Source organism: Furipterus horrens, unplaced genomic scaffold, assembly GCF_987537825.1.
Source record: "Furipterus horrens unplaced genomic scaffold, mFurHor1.1.pri manual_scaffold_13, whole genome shotgun sequence".
In the NCBI taxonomy this organism is placed as follows: domain Eukaryota; kingdom Metazoa; phylum Chordata; class Mammalia; order Chiroptera; family Furipteridae; genus Furipterus; species Furipterus horrens.
The window spans coordinates 23438593-23456172 of record NW_028327183.1 but is presented as its reverse complement, the minus strand read 5'-3'; the positions used below and the strand labels follow the sequence as shown (position 1 = coordinate 23456172).

The window sequence follows — 17580 nt, the reverse complement described above, 5'->3', positions numbered from 1 at the left end:
TTTAAAGGACATAGAAAAGTAATAAAACCATATTTGGGCAGATTGCTAGTGGAATCCACATTGGTTCAGCTTAGAGGGGTCCAAACAAGTCTGTAGGAAATAAAACAAGGGAGAGAGAAAGTGGGAGGGGTAAGAGAAACCACAAATGCAGAGCGGGCTGCAGCACCCCCAGACTCAGAGGTGGAATTACAGGGACATCACAAAGGAAGTGCTGGCCCCAGGATTCAAACGTTTTCCTTGTCTGTGAAAAGAGGACAGTAACATTTAACTCAAAAGTCCTGAGATGTAAATGAATAAACCCAGCAGTTCCGCTCAGCATCTTGGCACTTGGGAGATGACACCGAGGACAGTGAGTTTCCTCATCTAGGGTGCCCGGCATCCAACGAGAGAAACTGTCATGATTCCAAAGTAAAAGGACAAGCTCCTCGTGAGCACCGCACACAATCAGGACAGCCGGAGGAAGACAGGGAGCCTCTTTAATCTGAAGGAGAGATGGAGAGCCTCTATTTGCATATCCCTAGTTCGAAAATTAAAAGAAGCTTTTATTCTCTCCCACCTAAGACACAGGAGGGCTTGGTCTTGTAAACAGATCAGCACAGACAAGATGATCTTTCTGAGTGGTGTCGCGTGTTTCATAAAAGCAGACAGCCCTGCAGCCAGAATGAACCAAAGAGGCTTGGGCGTTGGTTGTGGACCTGGCAAGGCATTCAGATGGGGGGCCCTTGTCCTGCTACAATCGGTGATTGATGAGGAACAAAAGGCGGGATGTTCCCCGATTGAATACTGTGGAAAACATGTAGTACCTTGGCTGAATTAATTTGTTTTTCCACCCAAATCAAATTCAGACTCACCCAGAAGTGCCACTTGAATTAAAACTGTGAACTTGGTCCAGCGGGAAAATGAAAGGCAAAATACTTATACTTTAGAGACTGGCTGCTTGGCAGTATTTTATATAAGTAGTTATAGATTGTGACAATCTGAAGTTAAAATATGTAAAAAAATTAAATAATAACACCCAACACTGATAAGGTTGTAAAACACCAGAAACGTGTGTTCTGCTGGTTGGGACCCTTCCAGACCACACAGGGCAACATGCAGGGGGACCCAATAGTTTCAGCTCCGCAAGCGCATGCTGAGGAAGTGAATTAATAGAAGGAAAAAGCTGCCTGCAGGAAGATACTGAGCCTTTAGTTCTAACAGCAAAAACAAGAAATAATCTAAAGGTCCCATAGCAGGAGTTTCCAATAGGGACCCACCAGCAAGAATATCTATTGAGCATCCATTAAAATAACTGTGGAAACTGACAAATAAGACAATTTGGTGTGTGTGTGGGGAGATATAAGGGAGGAATGAAACCAAATAGTATGAAGACTTGAAAAGTAATAAACAAAGGTGAAAATATCTGTGTTAGATTAATAGTCTTTCCTTTTCTTTTAAGAAGTTGCCTCTATTGCCTCTATCAATAGACATAATTCAGAGCAGTTTGTCCAGTGATCATGTGGGTAATATGTTGATGTATTATTTAGTATTATAAAATTCAAACTAGTTTTGTTGACTGGTTAAAGGTGCCAAGAGTTCATACACGAGGCAAATATCGCTATTTTAGATGTTCTTTTAAGTGTAAGCTTCTAAAATTGATAACTGGCTGATGACCAGGATGGGCAGCCATCTTGCAAGGCAAGGCTTCCTGGCCTGGTGCTGACCTTCACGAGAGCAACCAGGCCTCCTACAGTGAAGTTCAAAACAAAACTACCCATAACCCCATTTTAAAGAGCAAAACCACAAGCCACAGCTGCAGCCATTGCCGGGGACGTTTCAATTTCTTATTTCCTATTGATAAGTTGCAGGAAGACCTTCCTTCATCAGCTGTGAAAGCGGAAGGAAACTGGCTGCTTTTTGGGTTTAAAGAAACTTCGAAAGAGAGAGAGAGTGAGAGAGAGTGAGCAACTCAAAAGAAAAAGATGGTAGAGAAGCTGGCTCACTCTTCCTCTCTTCCTTGTTGGGTGGTTCTGTGGCACTGGGGCAATGGTGGAGAACTGGGACATTGAGTCCGTTTAGAGCTAAAGCCAGTGAAACAAGGCTATCTGCAGACTTTGTTACAACCAGAGGAGTCCATGAAGTTGAAGCCATATTACTGAATAAATGGCAAATACAGAAACTGTTTGAAAAGTTTATACCAGGCATTGGGCATCAGGATGAGAGCCAGCTCCCAGGCTCAGATAGGAAGCCAAACAGTCTTCCTTTGTGAACTATTCCCCCATTGCATAAATGTAATGTGCACATTCTCCTGGCCTATAGGCCACCCATTAAACAGCGTGACGCAGTGGGAGGCATATGGGCTTGACGGCCATGGACCTGGATTCAAATATTGACTCTGACACTTACCACAGCTATGGGGATTTGGATAGTTCACTTTATAAGCTGCAGTTTCAGCACCCAAGTGTAAAACAAGATGGATAGGATTTGCCCTCCCAAGCAACTGGCACATAGTAGATGCTCAGTAAATAGTATGTGTAATTAGTAGTAGTGATGATGGTAGAATGAGGTCATTGTTATATAATTAAAGTATATTGTCGGCAGCCGTCCGTCTCGAGAGACGATGGTGTAGCTTCTTAAGAGTCTATCTGCACCGCCGAGAATGGTTGTGCAGTCCGACTGGGGAGTGACATGGTATCTGTCTCCTCCCGTGTTGAATCGACATCTTGTGATGACGCTGAAGCTACAGAGCCTGGGCAGGGTAATATGGAGGGTCTGCTGTTGCCCATGCAGCAGACCCCCCCTCTCTTCGCAGCTGAAGGGTCCAAGGGAAAGACGGAGTCAATACAGCTTGGCTTCAGGTGCGCCGCAGGAGTTGCCGGTGTTGACTACAACGTCAAACCGCCTTAGGGACTCCGGCTCCGGATTTTCTGTCGGGGTTTACTCCCCTAGCCTTTCCCCTGAAGAGGTATGCCGCAAGGCAGCGGAGGTTTTTTGGAGTCAGAGTTTTCCTTCTCTGATGTACCCTGACTGGAAGATCGAACCAGCGACACTTAGCTCGCAGGCCGACGCTCAATCCACTGAGCTAAACCAGCCAGGGCAAATTAAAGTATATAGTGCATATATAATATATTACATCTATATATGTATACACACACACACACACATATACATATATCATGACAGATGGTGAGCAATAACCTTGGGCTTAGAATAAACTAAAAAAGGAGCAAGGCCGTATGCCACCTACTTGCTCACCTGTCCAGGAATTTCCTATGAAATTAGAAGGACAACTAATGTGTCTGGCAAAAGAAATGGCTCACAGGAACTGGCATGTCTGACTGAGTGGATTCAGGGCATAGTGGGCTAGAGGAGGCCTTGGTGTTTTTCTGGGGCCTTTGTTTATCTTCAAGTACCCTGGAGGACTTTTGATAAAGTTGACTAGGAGCTTGTACACTGTGAAGACCCCTATAGATATGAGATAAAAGTTCCTTTGTAGCAGGAACTGTGGGAGAGGTTACCCTAAACTTTGAATTTCCACCATGTAGCCCTCAGCACACGTTTATTGAATGACTGATTGTCTGAAGGCTTAGTCTAACTTAAGGAGCTTCTAAATGATTTAGGACACTACTCGCCTCCCCTTGTCAAGCTCCCTCTGAATGTCATGGCACTTGTCTGGTGTAGGACCCACATGGAAATCAGTCAGCACCCACCTGAACAGTACACGGAAGCAGGCAGCCCACATGTTCTTCTTTGGTCCTCTTTGATAGTTAGACATCACATTGGCTGATGGTATTCCGTCATCTTTGCTGTGGCTTAACGTTTACCTTCACCAAATGCCTAAAGCTTAGCTGGAGTCAGGCCCATCAAGTCACTTCTCTGCTCTGCCTGAGACCTCAGGGTGGTGCATCTCTTTGGAAAAGACAAGTCTAACTTATTCAAGGAGTGGTGGCATTGGTGCAGGGAAGAGGCATGACTTTGAGGTCAAAGCAACCCAGGTGTGAATCACAACTCTGCTGCTTGTGAGCCATGTGGACAAGGGCAAATTTATAACACCTTGGCCTCAGTTTCTTCCCCCAGAAGACAGGAATAAGAGGGCCCCCTGGTAGAGTCGTGGTCACATTAGAAATCAGATGTAATATTGCAGTCTGCCTAGCACAGTGTGTGGCTCACGTTCGTCCCCACGATGATGGGAATTATTTTCATGAACATAATGCCTGGTCACCAAAAATCATTCTTTCCTTCAATGGTTATTTATTAAGTACCTTCTATGTGACAGGAGTAGTTTGAGGCACTGCGGCCACAGTTGTGAACAAAATAGACAAACCTAGCTAGTGGTATTTCTATTATAGGAAGTGGAGAGAAAATAGCAAATATTGTAGACAGACGCATAATGTGTCCAATAATAGTAAGTGTTATGGAGAAGAATAAAGGGGAAGGACACGTGGGGTGCCACCTTGAAGGCAGCCACTTTCTCAGAAAGGGGATAACATTTGAGCAGAGACCAGAATACAGTACTCCCTCACTTATCACGGGTATTACATTCCCCCGTGAAGTAGGAATGTTACATTTATTCTACACTCTTAAACCTACGTAACTTTAATAACATATGTATACAGTAACGCAAAATCCCGCAATACAGTGAAAAATCCGTGATAAGTAATTAAATATAATAGTTTTTACAATCCCGCAATACAGTGAGGCCACAGTAAGGAACTGTGATATAGCAAGGGACCACTGTATAGTGTGAGAGAAGCATTTCAGCAGAGGAAACAGCAAGTATAAAGTCCTTGTGCAGGAAAGGAACTGGCATATTTCAACAACACAAAGAGTCTGGAGTGGCTCCATGTAGCAGATGAAGGGAAAGTGCTAGAATATGAGATCAGACAGCAAGATGAGGACCAGATTATGAAAGAAATTCTAGGCCATGGTAAACAATTTGGACTTTACTCAGTGAGACGAGAAGTTGTAACAGTCAGCATTTGCTACATAACAAGTAATCCTGAAACTTTATGGATTCACATAATAAACATTTATTTTTTACCATTCGGTAGGCTGATTGAGGTGTTCCTTCTCATCTGGGTTAGTCTGGCTGGTGCTGGATAGTCTGGGATGGCCTCACTCGCGTGTCTAATGGTTAGCTTGACGTCAGTTAGGGTAGCAACCAGGTGTCTCTCATCATCCAGCAGGCTAGCTGGTGGTTGCCAGCTTCCACAGAGCATCAAGGGCAATCCCCAATGCAAATGCACTTTTCCAGCTGGCCAAGGCATGTTGTGTGGCCAAGGCCAGCATTTATGTGGCAGGTGACCAGTCACAGTATGGAGACTAAGAGGAGAATGATCATGGTCATTTTTGCAGAGTTTACCTTGAAAGCATCAGAGGGTTTGTACCAGAGAAGTGATATTACCTGACTCATGAGATTAAAGGAGCTATGATAATAAGGATTTTGTAAGGGAAAATATAGCCAGACTGGAAGATGTAGCCAGGCTATGGGGTATGGCTGGACTGGCCCACAGAGCCAAAGGCCCAGAGGTTCATAACATGTCATTATCAGGAGGAGACACAATGACATGCACACCCTGCCCAGCCTTCCTGGTATTTTAGCAAAAGCATTCTCTTCATCTTGTCAAATAGGACCGTTTCACATCCCTGGAGTGGCCAAGAAAACAAGGTGACAGTGGAAAAGGAATGAGTGAGAAAGAACTTCCATACCGCTTGCATTCGAGTTGGTAGAGATCTTATCTAATCACCAAGAACTTGGCAATTACAGGGGGAGCAGACTGTTGAGGACTGAAATAACCAACTGTAAGTAATAACAAAACCTCTTTAGGTGAAATTAAACAATAGTCATGTGTCTTTTTCTTTTTTTTCTTCAACAGAAAATATGATGCTGGCATGCTCATCGCGTGAGACGACTTGGCCCACACACAGCCACAAAGCACAAAAACAAAAACTCAGAGAAGAAACAAGAACGGTGTTTTCCTGGCGTCGACAAGAAGCGCTTTATTTTTCCTCTAGATTTCTTTTCTAAAAAAAAAATCCAAAAAACCAAAAAACAAAACAAAAAAACAACAAAACCTCTCCCCGAAAACTGAAACTGAAACATTTAAAGAAAGATGACAAACTCCAGGTGATACTATTTGAGCATGTTCTTTTATTAAGCATAGGGCGGGGGAGGGGAGAGCAGGAATTGTAAGGAGAACGCTCATGCAGGCGCACTGAGGAGCTGTGACCCTCTGCCATCAGTTACTTCTTGAAACTGAATGAAGAATGAAGGGCATGACTTTTCATCCCTACCCCACAATGATGCTGTAGACTCCTACCGACACAATGCTTCCTTCCTTTCCTGCCGGACAAGGTATTGAGGGGATGCTTGGCAAAATTTGTTTGCTGTAATCTCTAAAGAATTTTTTGTAGAGTTTGGCAAGGGCGTCAAAGGACTAGTTATCTTTCTCTGTCTATTCCACTGATTTCTCAGTGCCACAGCAGTGCCACCGTTGTCTTCGCTGACGGGAACAATGTTCAGCGGTCTCTCCCCAGGAATTGCCAAGCCCACTGAGACTTGGTCAGAATGAATGAAACAACGATCTCCCCGATCGATGCAGCGAAGAAGGATAAACCCTCACTTTTTCTTCCCCAAACAGGAGAAAGCTCCTGAGCTGCACTGTGGTCATGGTGGCTGTGGTCCTGGTGGTGGTTGGGTGGGACAGGGGTGCACCAGGCTACTCTAGACATTGAGAAAGAATTGCTTGGGCTTCTCCAACGAGGCAAAGACCGCACATACCAACAGAGCGTTCACTTTCCAGCAGGCCGCCACCAGGAAAGCAAAGGGACCCACCCAAGCCTAAGCCAGCTCCAGAATCACCCCTGGAATTCATTCCCTGCTGACCTTAGGTACTTAACATTTTCCCATCTGCTGTGACTACTCTTATTCCCTTTACTCTGGTGGGCCTGTGTGGGAGGGACATAGAAAGGCACCCGGGTAGTAAGTAGGAGGGGGTCCCGCACTGGCAGCGCCACGTGCACACACACACAAGGTTGGGGTGCGTGCCCGTGCCTGGCGAGCTCCCGCCTAGCTGGCCTGGCCACCACCAAGCGCTTCTTGGATCAGCGTCTCGCTGAGCGCCCACAGGGCCCCGGCGGTCTCTTCGCTCTGGGCTTCCGCGGAGGGCAGGCAGCGGCAGCAGTTGTTGAAATACATCCCTCCCAGGCCCTCCAGTTCAGGAGCAGCAGCGCAGTAGACGGTGGTGGCAGCTCCTTGTTGCTGGAAATCAAAGGGAAAAGACAAAAAAGTTTTAAATTTTTTTTAAGAAAAGCGGAGATGACTTTCTTTTGACTGGGAATTAGCAAGCCTCTCCCCCCACCCGGCCCATTTGCAAGTGGATCTCTCAGCATGGCAAAGGGCACTGACCACAGCGCACAGACAGTAAGAGGAAGGCCGGAGCATCTTGCATAAACGCGTTCCTAAACCACGCCCCTCAAGCTGGTGTGACTCTTTACACCTCCTATAGGAAAAGGCTTCAAAAATAAATACATCAGCCACGTCAGACATCTCTTCCCAGCAACGAGGAAAGGATATGCTATCCTCCTGAACACACAAGGAATTCATCCAACCCCTGAGTTCTCTGTGCATGATGTATTTTGACACCAAGGTGTTTCTAGAGCCTTCTGTCTGAATTAAACCAACTACTCCAATAATGGCCCATCAGGTAGAAAACCCAAGCAGGGCTGGTGCCACATCTTTCCTTTAGGCTTTGCCATGGCCCTGCAGTGCTGTGTTAAGCCTGCAATACTACATTGAAATGTTTAAAATCCATATACACATGTTCCTCATCACACACCTATACATACATATATGAACATATTCCCTACCATACATACATGCTGTATGCAAATACATTTATTCATCCAGATCCTATGAAAAACTTTCTAAATGTCATATTCATCCCATATTTGCAATGGGGCAGTGGCTTAGGGGGTATGACCCCTCCCACCCACTTCAACATGCAAGTTGCAATGAGTGCAATCGATCACTTTGAATTCACCTTTTGAGTAATGGTTGGTGCTGTGGCTAGGGATGTGCGTGCCGAGGAGGCCCCATATCATTCGAGCTGACAGAATACTGTCAGGGATGCTGTAAAGAGGGCAAGAAATCACTTTGCTTTGCAAGCCATAATTAAAAATAATAGGCTGGTGTTCGTAGGGAGACACAGTAGGCATGGCTCTAATTTAAAACCAATACAGTTTATCTGGCATCTTATGATTATTTATGTGCATCACAGGCCTGTTGCATCAACTAATTACAGGCTGATGGGGAGCGGGGGGTGCAGAAGAGGATGAAGAAAAGTAATGAGGGATAAGGTCACCATGAGAAAAACATTAAGGCCATCTGATTGAGGGGGAAATGCGTTTCTGTCCCCACCCCTACAAAGCTTACCTACAGGGTTTAAATTGTGCCCGAGCGGAGTGCTTAATGGAAAATCCTGCCCCCCAGATGATTTGGTTTGCATTCACTATGACCGCACTCTAGAACCTTTGGGAGTCAAGGTCATGCTGAGGATCAGGGCTCTCAAGATGTTATAATTTCAGGAAAGTGCTACAAACCAGACTTGGTTTTTATTTGCTTGAGGGGAGCTTCAATGTCTGGGTCTGTTGTCACGTTTGAATTAGTGTGGAAATCAAATGGTCAGATACAGCCAAGGGACATGATTGTAGGGAGGGATGTGGAGTGGAGTGGGCACGTGATAGAGATGAGCTATGACCACAGCTGGTGCTTGACTGTCCTGGACAAGTCCCGTTAGTTCAGAACTTGAACACCTGACAGGACTTGAACTTAATACTAAGTGGCTTGTTACTTCCAACCCCGTCACCATGCCCACTCCCCAAATGGCCAGTTATTTTCTTGGACTGAGCTCTTTCTTTTGAAATCGATTTGTATGGCTGAAGTCTAATGGAAATAAGTTCATGTCATCCAAATTTTCTTTCACTGAATTATTATTCCTAATAACCCTTTGTTTAGTACCTGGCACATTTCTCTAAAAAATTTCAAGAGGCTTCTCTGACCCCTTGCATCTCATGTGGGAAAGAAAGGGAAGCAAAGTGCCTCTAAAGACAAATTGAAGAACTGAGTTGCTTGTCCCGCTAACTCAAGCCAAATATCATTTTGGCTTTGCTCTTTAGCAGAGTTCAGGTGGAGAAGGCGTTTTGCATAATTTTCTGGATAGCTATCTTAGATTTCCATTACTTTGCAACTGCCAAAAACACCAAAGAGTGGTCAGGTGATTTACCATCCACTCTAAGGGGTGAGAGAATCCAGCCAGCTCATGTCCAAATCCAGGCTCCCCAACCCCCACTCAAGAATCGTTTTAATATCGGCATTTACACAGCACGACAAACTGGCCTTTCACAGTTCCACCAATCCTGAGAAAAGACTAAAGTAGGCCACTTGGGAAAGCAGAAAGCGGAATTCTTCTAAACCCAATGCAATATTTTGCCACTGTGACCTTCTAAAATGATATCATATCGCACTCTTGCATTGTTGGAATGGTATTTTCACAAAGAAATTCTGCACTTACATTGAATCGCACTGATGAGGGGGCGGGGGGCATGCATTTTCCCTCTATGGAATCTGAATGCAATTGCAATTGACCTCATTTCATATAAACCTACCTTTGGCTATCATGCTGAAAACCACACATTTTAGAAAACCCTGATCTTTCATCAAGAGCTGGCTTTGATTCTTTTGCCACCAGGTTTGGGGTGACCCAGCACATAAGTCCCACCACGAGTGGCCCTGGCTTTATAGCACACACGTCAGCCGGGGCACCTGAAAGCAAAGACCACCTTTTCCACTCGAAGATCACCCGCGCACATCTGACAAAGCCTCTCTCTCCGATTCATGCTCAATTCAACCAGTACTCGATTTACTTTCCTTTCTTGCGGGATAGTTAAGTAGTGACAAGATCTTTTCGTCCCAAGCCCACCACCCTTTTGGCTTCTCAGGGAATTCCCTTTTCAGCTGTGCCAATGGCAGCCTCTGAGTGACACCTTTATATGAGCAGATTTGATGACAGTTTAACAACAGGTTCTAATTTTGGGCTCCTCAGCTTTTTGGTGTGCCTATCATGAGAACCAGACTGAACCACGTTAGGGAAATCTCCTTAGTAAATAAGCTGGTCCTGCTGATACAAGATAAAACACCTTCAAACTGACAAAAACAAATTAAAAAGAGCACTTCCGTCACCATCAAATGACTTTCATGCCATGTAAGTCAGAAAAGATGAAAGTCATATAAGGGAAATAATATTACCAACTCCATTATAAAATGTCTGAAGCCACGTTGAGCGAGTTGTCATCACTGTTTACTGATTCATTGTGATAAGATAATAGCAACACCTTGGCATTTAAACACAGGTTGGAGCTGTGGGTCCCCCTAAGTGATTTTTTAAGAACATTTCCCAGAAGCCTGTAGGACTTCTGCAGCTGCTGATCACGAGCGCCCGGTGCGGCGTCTCCATCCTGTGGAATTGGCAATGAGTTAGGTGTGGATGACACAGGGCTGAGAATTTCTGGGAAGCCCAGAGGAATCTTTAATCATGCCTGAATGCCATTTCTGATCTAATCAAACATTTGTGAGCTGCCAGAGAACTGTGCCATCAATCTTTACAGTGTATGTAAAATTACCCAGGATTCTTGTTTGGGATTAAGTTAAGAGTATCTTGGTAATAAAGGTTCATCATTCTCTTTCAGAAATCATTTGTCAGATTTGCAGCACCATCTCCAACTACCAGCAGGTGGATTTAGAATGCAGTTGCTGCTTATTTATAGTTGAGGCCCTGAGACCTAAGTTTTACGTCCTTCCCAAACCCTTTGTTGGGCTGAAGATGATGTTTAAGTAGCTGCTTTTCATCAACATTTATTTGATAACTGCTAGCCATCAATTTATAGTTGTCAGCATGGAATCAAAATGAATATTGACTCTTTTTAAAGGAAAAGGTACAGAGGTTCTAATAGACAATATATAGTAAAGGAAAAGCCACCCACATATTGATATTTGTAATGCTTTGGTTAGTACTCTAATGTAACTTATGGTTTATTAAGGACACATATTACACAATTAATGCTTAGTTTTCAAGTTTCTCTTTTAAAATGCATGCCTATTTAAAAGAAAGAATAGATTCCTGTCTTAAAGTAGATTTAACTAGAAGATGTATAAAAATAGACACTGTCACAGAATATCTCTCTATATATTCAATGATTCTGAGAGTAGATGTTCTAAGGTTGCTTTATTACAGACATACATATATCAGGAGATTGCACAGAATATGTTGAATGAATCAATTTCTGTAAAAAGTAAAGATGTGTAAGGGAACACGTCAGTGAACTTAGATTGGGCTAGGAACCCAAAGGGCAGGGAAGAAGTGTCCTTTGGGAAGAGGGCAGCGATTACTGTGCCCAATGCCCAGGACAAAGAGGTGATCTGAAGTGAGCAGCTGCAGCAGGAAGAAAAGACAGGTGCCTCTCTAAGTCCTCAAAGCTTTTCCTGTTACTCACCTGGGGTCTGTGAGACAAAACAAACACTCCCCAAATGCAAAAGCAGCCACCCAATGTGGCTTCGTGAACACAGGAGGACAATCTGTCCCAGAGCCTTGGAGTGAGCACGCCTGCCATGAGCAGAATAGATGTCTGCCTCCACACTCCCTCTGTCTCCCCCATCTCCCAAAAACAGTCCTGAAAGAGAGGTTATAACCATTCCACTGGAAAAGTGCAACGCTGTGTTTTGGAGTTCACCTCTGCATATGCATCCATGTGTCCTAAATAATTACTGTTTGAATCTCTGATTTTGAAGACAAACAAGAGCAAGCTGTTCCCAGAGGCTGTGAGTTCCGTACTTCCCAAGAACAATCTTCTAAGCTGACAAATGTGACACATGTTTTATTCGTTCATAGTGTGATGCAGCTCACACAGGAATGAGGCTCCTGGGCCTCCCCCATTAGCACGGCCACAATCAACAAGCTGCCCTCTTCCTCCACTGTGACATTTGTGTAACTGAATTGAAGGCCGTGGAGTAAGTGCTAGTCAACCAACACACCAGCTTGCACCAAGATGATGCGAGAGAGCAGAAGAGAACAAGAGATCTCAACTTGAAGGACTCTGTCCTCCAAACGGTCATGCGTTTCCAGTGAGTTGTTGCAAATGGGGCCCATTCACGTGGTAGCCTCGGCTGGCATTTATTGCGAGCTTACACTTACTTGTTCACGCAGGTAGCACATGGCTTTCTAAGCATGACATTTTCACCCCTAACACCTTTATAAGCCAGGGACAATTGCTCGCCCCATTTGTGGAGATGCCCACTTGATACGAGACATCAAAAGCAACTTGTCAAAAGTCACACAGGTGATTGCACGGGTGGACCCACTCCAGAATTGGTACAAGCTGCCACGCGAAACCTCCTGCCCAAATATGTGGTGCAGATATTTGCATATTGCCTAATCCTTGTTCCGGGTCTCCCATTTGACTGAAGCTTCTTTATGAGGAGGGTCTCTTTGCCTTCTTCTTCGCCACAGTGTGACACCCTGATGTGGCCTAGAATTAAATGTGGAGTTTGTCCTGTGTTCACCTGAGAAATGTTAAAAGAAGGAGATTTTTCCACTGTTGATTTAGTCAGTGAACCAAATTGAAATTATATCCATTTGGATGAACAAAAGTGAGGATTCAGCGAAACCTCAGAAGATCCAGTAGCAAATGACCCTTAACAAAAAGGTCACCTGGTTCAAAATGCCACCTCCGGATGCCAGGTTGGCCCAGCTAAGGAACCTACTCTTCTTGGATGACAGGCTGTTTTTCAAAGCCTAAACCACATCAAAACCAAGAAACCTGAGCAATCTTCATTTTATGAATTCATCTACAAGTAAAGCTTGTGTGGCCTTTTGGAGGGTAATATCTGACACATCAGGTCAGCTTTGCAGGGGAAACTGACCCAACGCCCTTCCCCACTCTCCCCCAGTTAATTTCTAACAAATTAGTTCCTACAAATTCCTAACAGTTGATTCCTACAAAGGCTTTCAACAATATAGGCTTAGATACATGCAGATACTTCCTGTGGGCATAGAAACAATTTTCCTGTAGCCTTCGGGAGTTTTGATCATAGGTCGTTCTTAACATTTATTATAGAAGGGACAGACACTCAGTTCCTCAAGTTGAAAAGTGAAGAAGATCAGGAAAGTGGATATTTGCTGTTAACTGTGGAGGCTTTAAAATTCTGAGAGAATGTTCTGGAGACTTACTTAGATCACATTTAGGTTCTTAGCTTCACTGAAGAGAATGTGACCACTCACAATGTACTTCGACAAAGTGTGTGAATATTTACTTCTTGTCACAAAGAAACCGTTTCATTGCTAAACACACGTTCACACGTGTGAAAAACCTCATTAGCTCCTTTTCAGTTGACGGTCCCTCGCGCAGTCGGTGGAGGAGTGTCATTCCCCGTGGACACTGGGGACAGTCTCTGAAAAGGCCTTGATGGCAGTTGTTTGCTGTGGGAGAGCTAAGCAGTGGGATATCCCAATCCACCCCCAGAAACGCAACTGGGCCTCACAGTCCACAGCCCACAACTGCAGGGGTGTCCTGAGTGAAATGTCTGAGGGGCAACAAACGCAAGGCAGCTTTCAAATATCAGCCGTGGTCCGCAGCCCCCTTGTCTGGAGGGACCCTGCAAGTGGACACTGAGCCTCTCCCATTTGCAGTTCAGTCATCCCAAATATTATGCCCCAAATCCAGGTGAGAAGACAAAGACCACACCATTATTCCTGATGGAAGATGTGAATTTCTAGCAAGAGCATGAGGGAGATTTCAGAGACTGACTGGAAGACCAGCACAGAAGGAGTTGGAAAGTCAGGGGTGTTGCTGTTATTTCCCTAAGAAATATTTGCAGGAAAAAGCCCAGACACCAGTAGGTTCAGGATGGAAAGTTGGAAAACATTTTTTTTTTTTTAAAGCAAAAGAATATATTTGTCTAGCCTTAACTTTGGGGGAAGAAGAGGTAGCCAGTCCCAACCATCCAGAGGGGTCCAAAGCCATGTTTGTTTTGGGACGGTCAGGCAGGGCCTGTCACTGAGCCCTCAGCAGGACTTAGGGGCAGAGTAACCTTGGTAGGCTTTCAGGATCTGTGTTTTCAGTTCGATGAACTGTCCTGAACTTCCCCTTGAAATAAATGAGGCCCTTTTCATACCTCCTCCCTGTTCCAGAATCCTTGCCATATACGTTCCAAAGGTTCTGTGAAAGATTTATGACTGGTCCCAAAAGAGTGGAAGTGTACAATTTAGGATGATTTCATCTTTCTGGGGCCTGCTGTGATTGTGAGACTCCACCATGCTTCCGTTGCGAGTGGGGAGGTGCTCCTCGGAATGAGGGAAGGACAAAGGGAAGGCTTCAAGGACAATCCACGGGGGAGATGTTATGCACGCATATCCCACCTTCATCTGTGCCTGCCAGAGATGTTTTAGAACTGACTGGCCCGAGAGACGGTCTCATTACAATGAAGAGATGTCACTGACTGTGTCATATCCATGAATGAATTTCCTAGGCATCACCTGCCAGTGCTCCCTGGAATACCCACGTTGCTCAAAGTAGAGTTTCTTTATAAATGGGTTTTCTCTTGCTGGGATGGAACACGCACTGGGGTATCCATTTTTCCATGGTTTGGTTTGAAACAGCTAAGCAGAAGAGCCATACAGATCTGCCACCAAAACAGGCATCATCCTTCGACATGGGACAAATCTGATGGCCTGTTACTGAAATTTTACAATCGGGCCACCGTGATGCTAGTGCTGAAGGAACTACTGAGTGTTTCTAAGAGATAGAAGAAGATATTTAGCTTGTGCTAATTTGAAACATTTCACATGCTTACTCGATGTCTTTAATCTTGGTTACAACTAGCTCTGTATAATGTGTATATATATATATATATATATATATATATATGCTTCTGTATTTGCCATGTACACTGATATAAACCTTTGAAATTATTGCCAGGCAGAATTAATGGGTTCAGTTCTAATGTCATGGAGCAAATAATATCTTCATAGTACAGGTGAAACTAAAAACTCCCCCTTTCGTTACATACAGAGTCACTCTGCCCATTGGCCTGCCACATTGACTCTTCTAGAAAACCAAGAGCTGAGTGCTTTTGTGAGCAGGTAGGATTTCAGGGAAAACCCCAAACAAGCTATTTGTTTAGATTTTAAGGTGGACAGTTCATTTATACCTGGGTCACACAAATATCCTACAACATTGTACCGAAAAGGCATGGGGAGAGCATCAGAACAGGATGTTCTGATGGGGCCACATCATGGTAAGAAATTAACTCTCAACTCAATTGTCCAGAAACAAACAGGAGAACAGACTTTGCAATAATTCAGATCCCAGAGGCAGGCCCCCATGTCCAGCCCCACCGTTTCAAGTCGAGCACAAGCTTTAGGTTTGTGCATTTTCATAGAGAGCTCACTCGAACAGATCGTTTCTCAGGCTCAAAGATGCTGGCCTTGTTAATATTTCATGTAGAACATAGTGTGGAGAGTGTCTCATTTATATTACTTCCATAATTAATGGTGATAGCTTAGGCACTGCCTTTACAAAGAGATCTCGTCACAGTGGTCGATGGGTAATGAGAAACAATAGATATTTCATTCACCAGCAGCTTGTCGCTAGTTAGTAGGAAATGATCATGTGTGCTGTTGCTTTAATTGCCAGGGTAAATAATTCTGCCTTGGTGTTAGTGAACATTTTAAAGCACTTGATGCAAATAGACTAGAAACAAAACAAACAAAAAAATTACCTTGATTATGTAACACCTTAGCATAGAAAGTTACAAAGGTATGTCTTTTTATTTTTTGAATTGCATTCTATCATGCAAATATTATCTAAATATGCATGTACTGAGTACTCATCTGTGTTTTAGGAAATACGATTAGGTCACCTTTCTCTTCTCCTACGTAGACTGTAAATAACTGTAGATCTTTTTTCTTGTTTCCCTGTGTAAATATATGTAAATACTAACAAGCTATGCATGCTGATATTCTAGGCAACTTCAGGTAATTTTATAATCTGCAGGCATGTACTTGAACTGGTTTGTTAAAAGGAAAAAAAAAAAAACCAAAACCTCTCAAACTCTTTAAAGCTGAATAGAAATTAAAGATTTCTTCCTAGACTGTTGTGGCCTCTTTTGTTTGCCTTGTCATCCCTGAACAGAGCTCCCCGCTCAGGTCAGGAAGACACACCTGGGCATGCCTGGGGCCCAGAAACAATGCCTGGACTATTTGGCTTGGGTTTTACACACTTCTCTTGGGTTTTCTGAAGAATTTCTAGACTCATAAATAGGCATCTTTGATTTTTCTAGCAGAAGGATCTGGAATAAAAAGAATTCATATTTATTGTTCCCCTATATGTGCCAAACAGGGCTAGGTGCTTTACAGCTCAAAAACTCTACGAAGGGGTCCTGTTATTCCTAGTTCAAAGATGCAGAAAGAGTCACAGAAAGATCAGCGCTTGCCTAAACTGACCAAACTAGTAAATGCCACCAAAACCCCAATTCTATCCTGTCTACCACGGCTCAGTAAACTTTTTCTGCAAAGGGTCAGAGAGGAAATATTTTAGGCGCTGTGGGCCATATGGTCTCTGTCACCACAGCCCAAATTCACCATTGTTGGGAAAGGAGCCACTGACAACACATACACAAATGAACGTGGCTGTGTTCCAATAAAACTTTATTTACAAAAACAGGCAGTGGGCCCGATTTCACCTTGTGAAAACTCACTTACTCTTCAACAGACCATTAATATTTTCCCTTTGACTATATGTTTGATGGACAGGAAAACCATTTAGTCAATTGAAGGTTCTCCATTTCGTCTCTGCAGATAGCAGCACTGTTGGTAGAAGTCATAAAATAATGAGATGAGCAAAAATGAAGTTCTTTGAGCTTATAAATCAAGTGTCTTCCTCAGACAAATCTCATCGCCAAGTTTCAGTTTAGCACTGTTTTGTTTTCATAAATGGAGAAAAAAGTATGAAAGACTAAGGTTAAAAAAAAAAAGAAAGAAAGAAAGAAGGAAAGAAATCAAGCGACATTCGCTCTTAAGTGAGGGGAAGGAGGCTATTACCTCAGGTCTCTATGGAAACCAAGCAGTGCACAAACTTTTTAATGGTTGGAAAATAGCGCTTGCATTTGAAGATGTTTTTCCCAAGTATGATGCTTCCGTGTAAATGCATTAATTGACAGTTTCCTTCGGGACTTTTTTATTGAAGTTTCCAAACTTAATTTGATGGCATGAGGAACCCTCTGGAGCCCTTGAAGAATGCCGCGAAGTTAGGTCCTTAGGAAAAGGAGCCAGCCCTGGCACTGTGCACAGATCTAAGCCAATTCTCCTGCAGAGCAAGGGAGGAATCAGCCCTCACTCCCTGTAGTTTTCCATTTAAAAATCCCTCTGCATTCATGTGGAATGGGAGAGACACCTAACCTCTATTGAATAAAAATCAATATCATCTCTCAGTCCTGGAGGGAACTGAGGAGAAGGAGTGAGAAGAGGAAAGATCTGGGTGCTTTTGCAG

The 17580-nt window shown here is 43.8% G+C and overlaps 1 protein-coding gene across 1 annotated transcript in view; it reads right to left on the bottom strand.

Annotated features, from left to right (window-relative positions):
• Window positions 1-6110: 6110 nt before the first annotated feature.
• Window positions 6111-17580, bottom strand: part of WWOX (WW domain containing oxidoreductase) — a 907032-nt gene continuing 895562 nt past the window's right edge. The window contains exon 9 of the mRNA XM_090260500.1: window positions 6111-7240. Within this exon, the coding sequence (XP_090116626.1) occupies window positions 7049-7240 (192 nt within the window). The 3' untranslated portion in view covers window positions 6111-7048. The remainder of the gene's footprint in view (window positions 7241-17580) is intronic.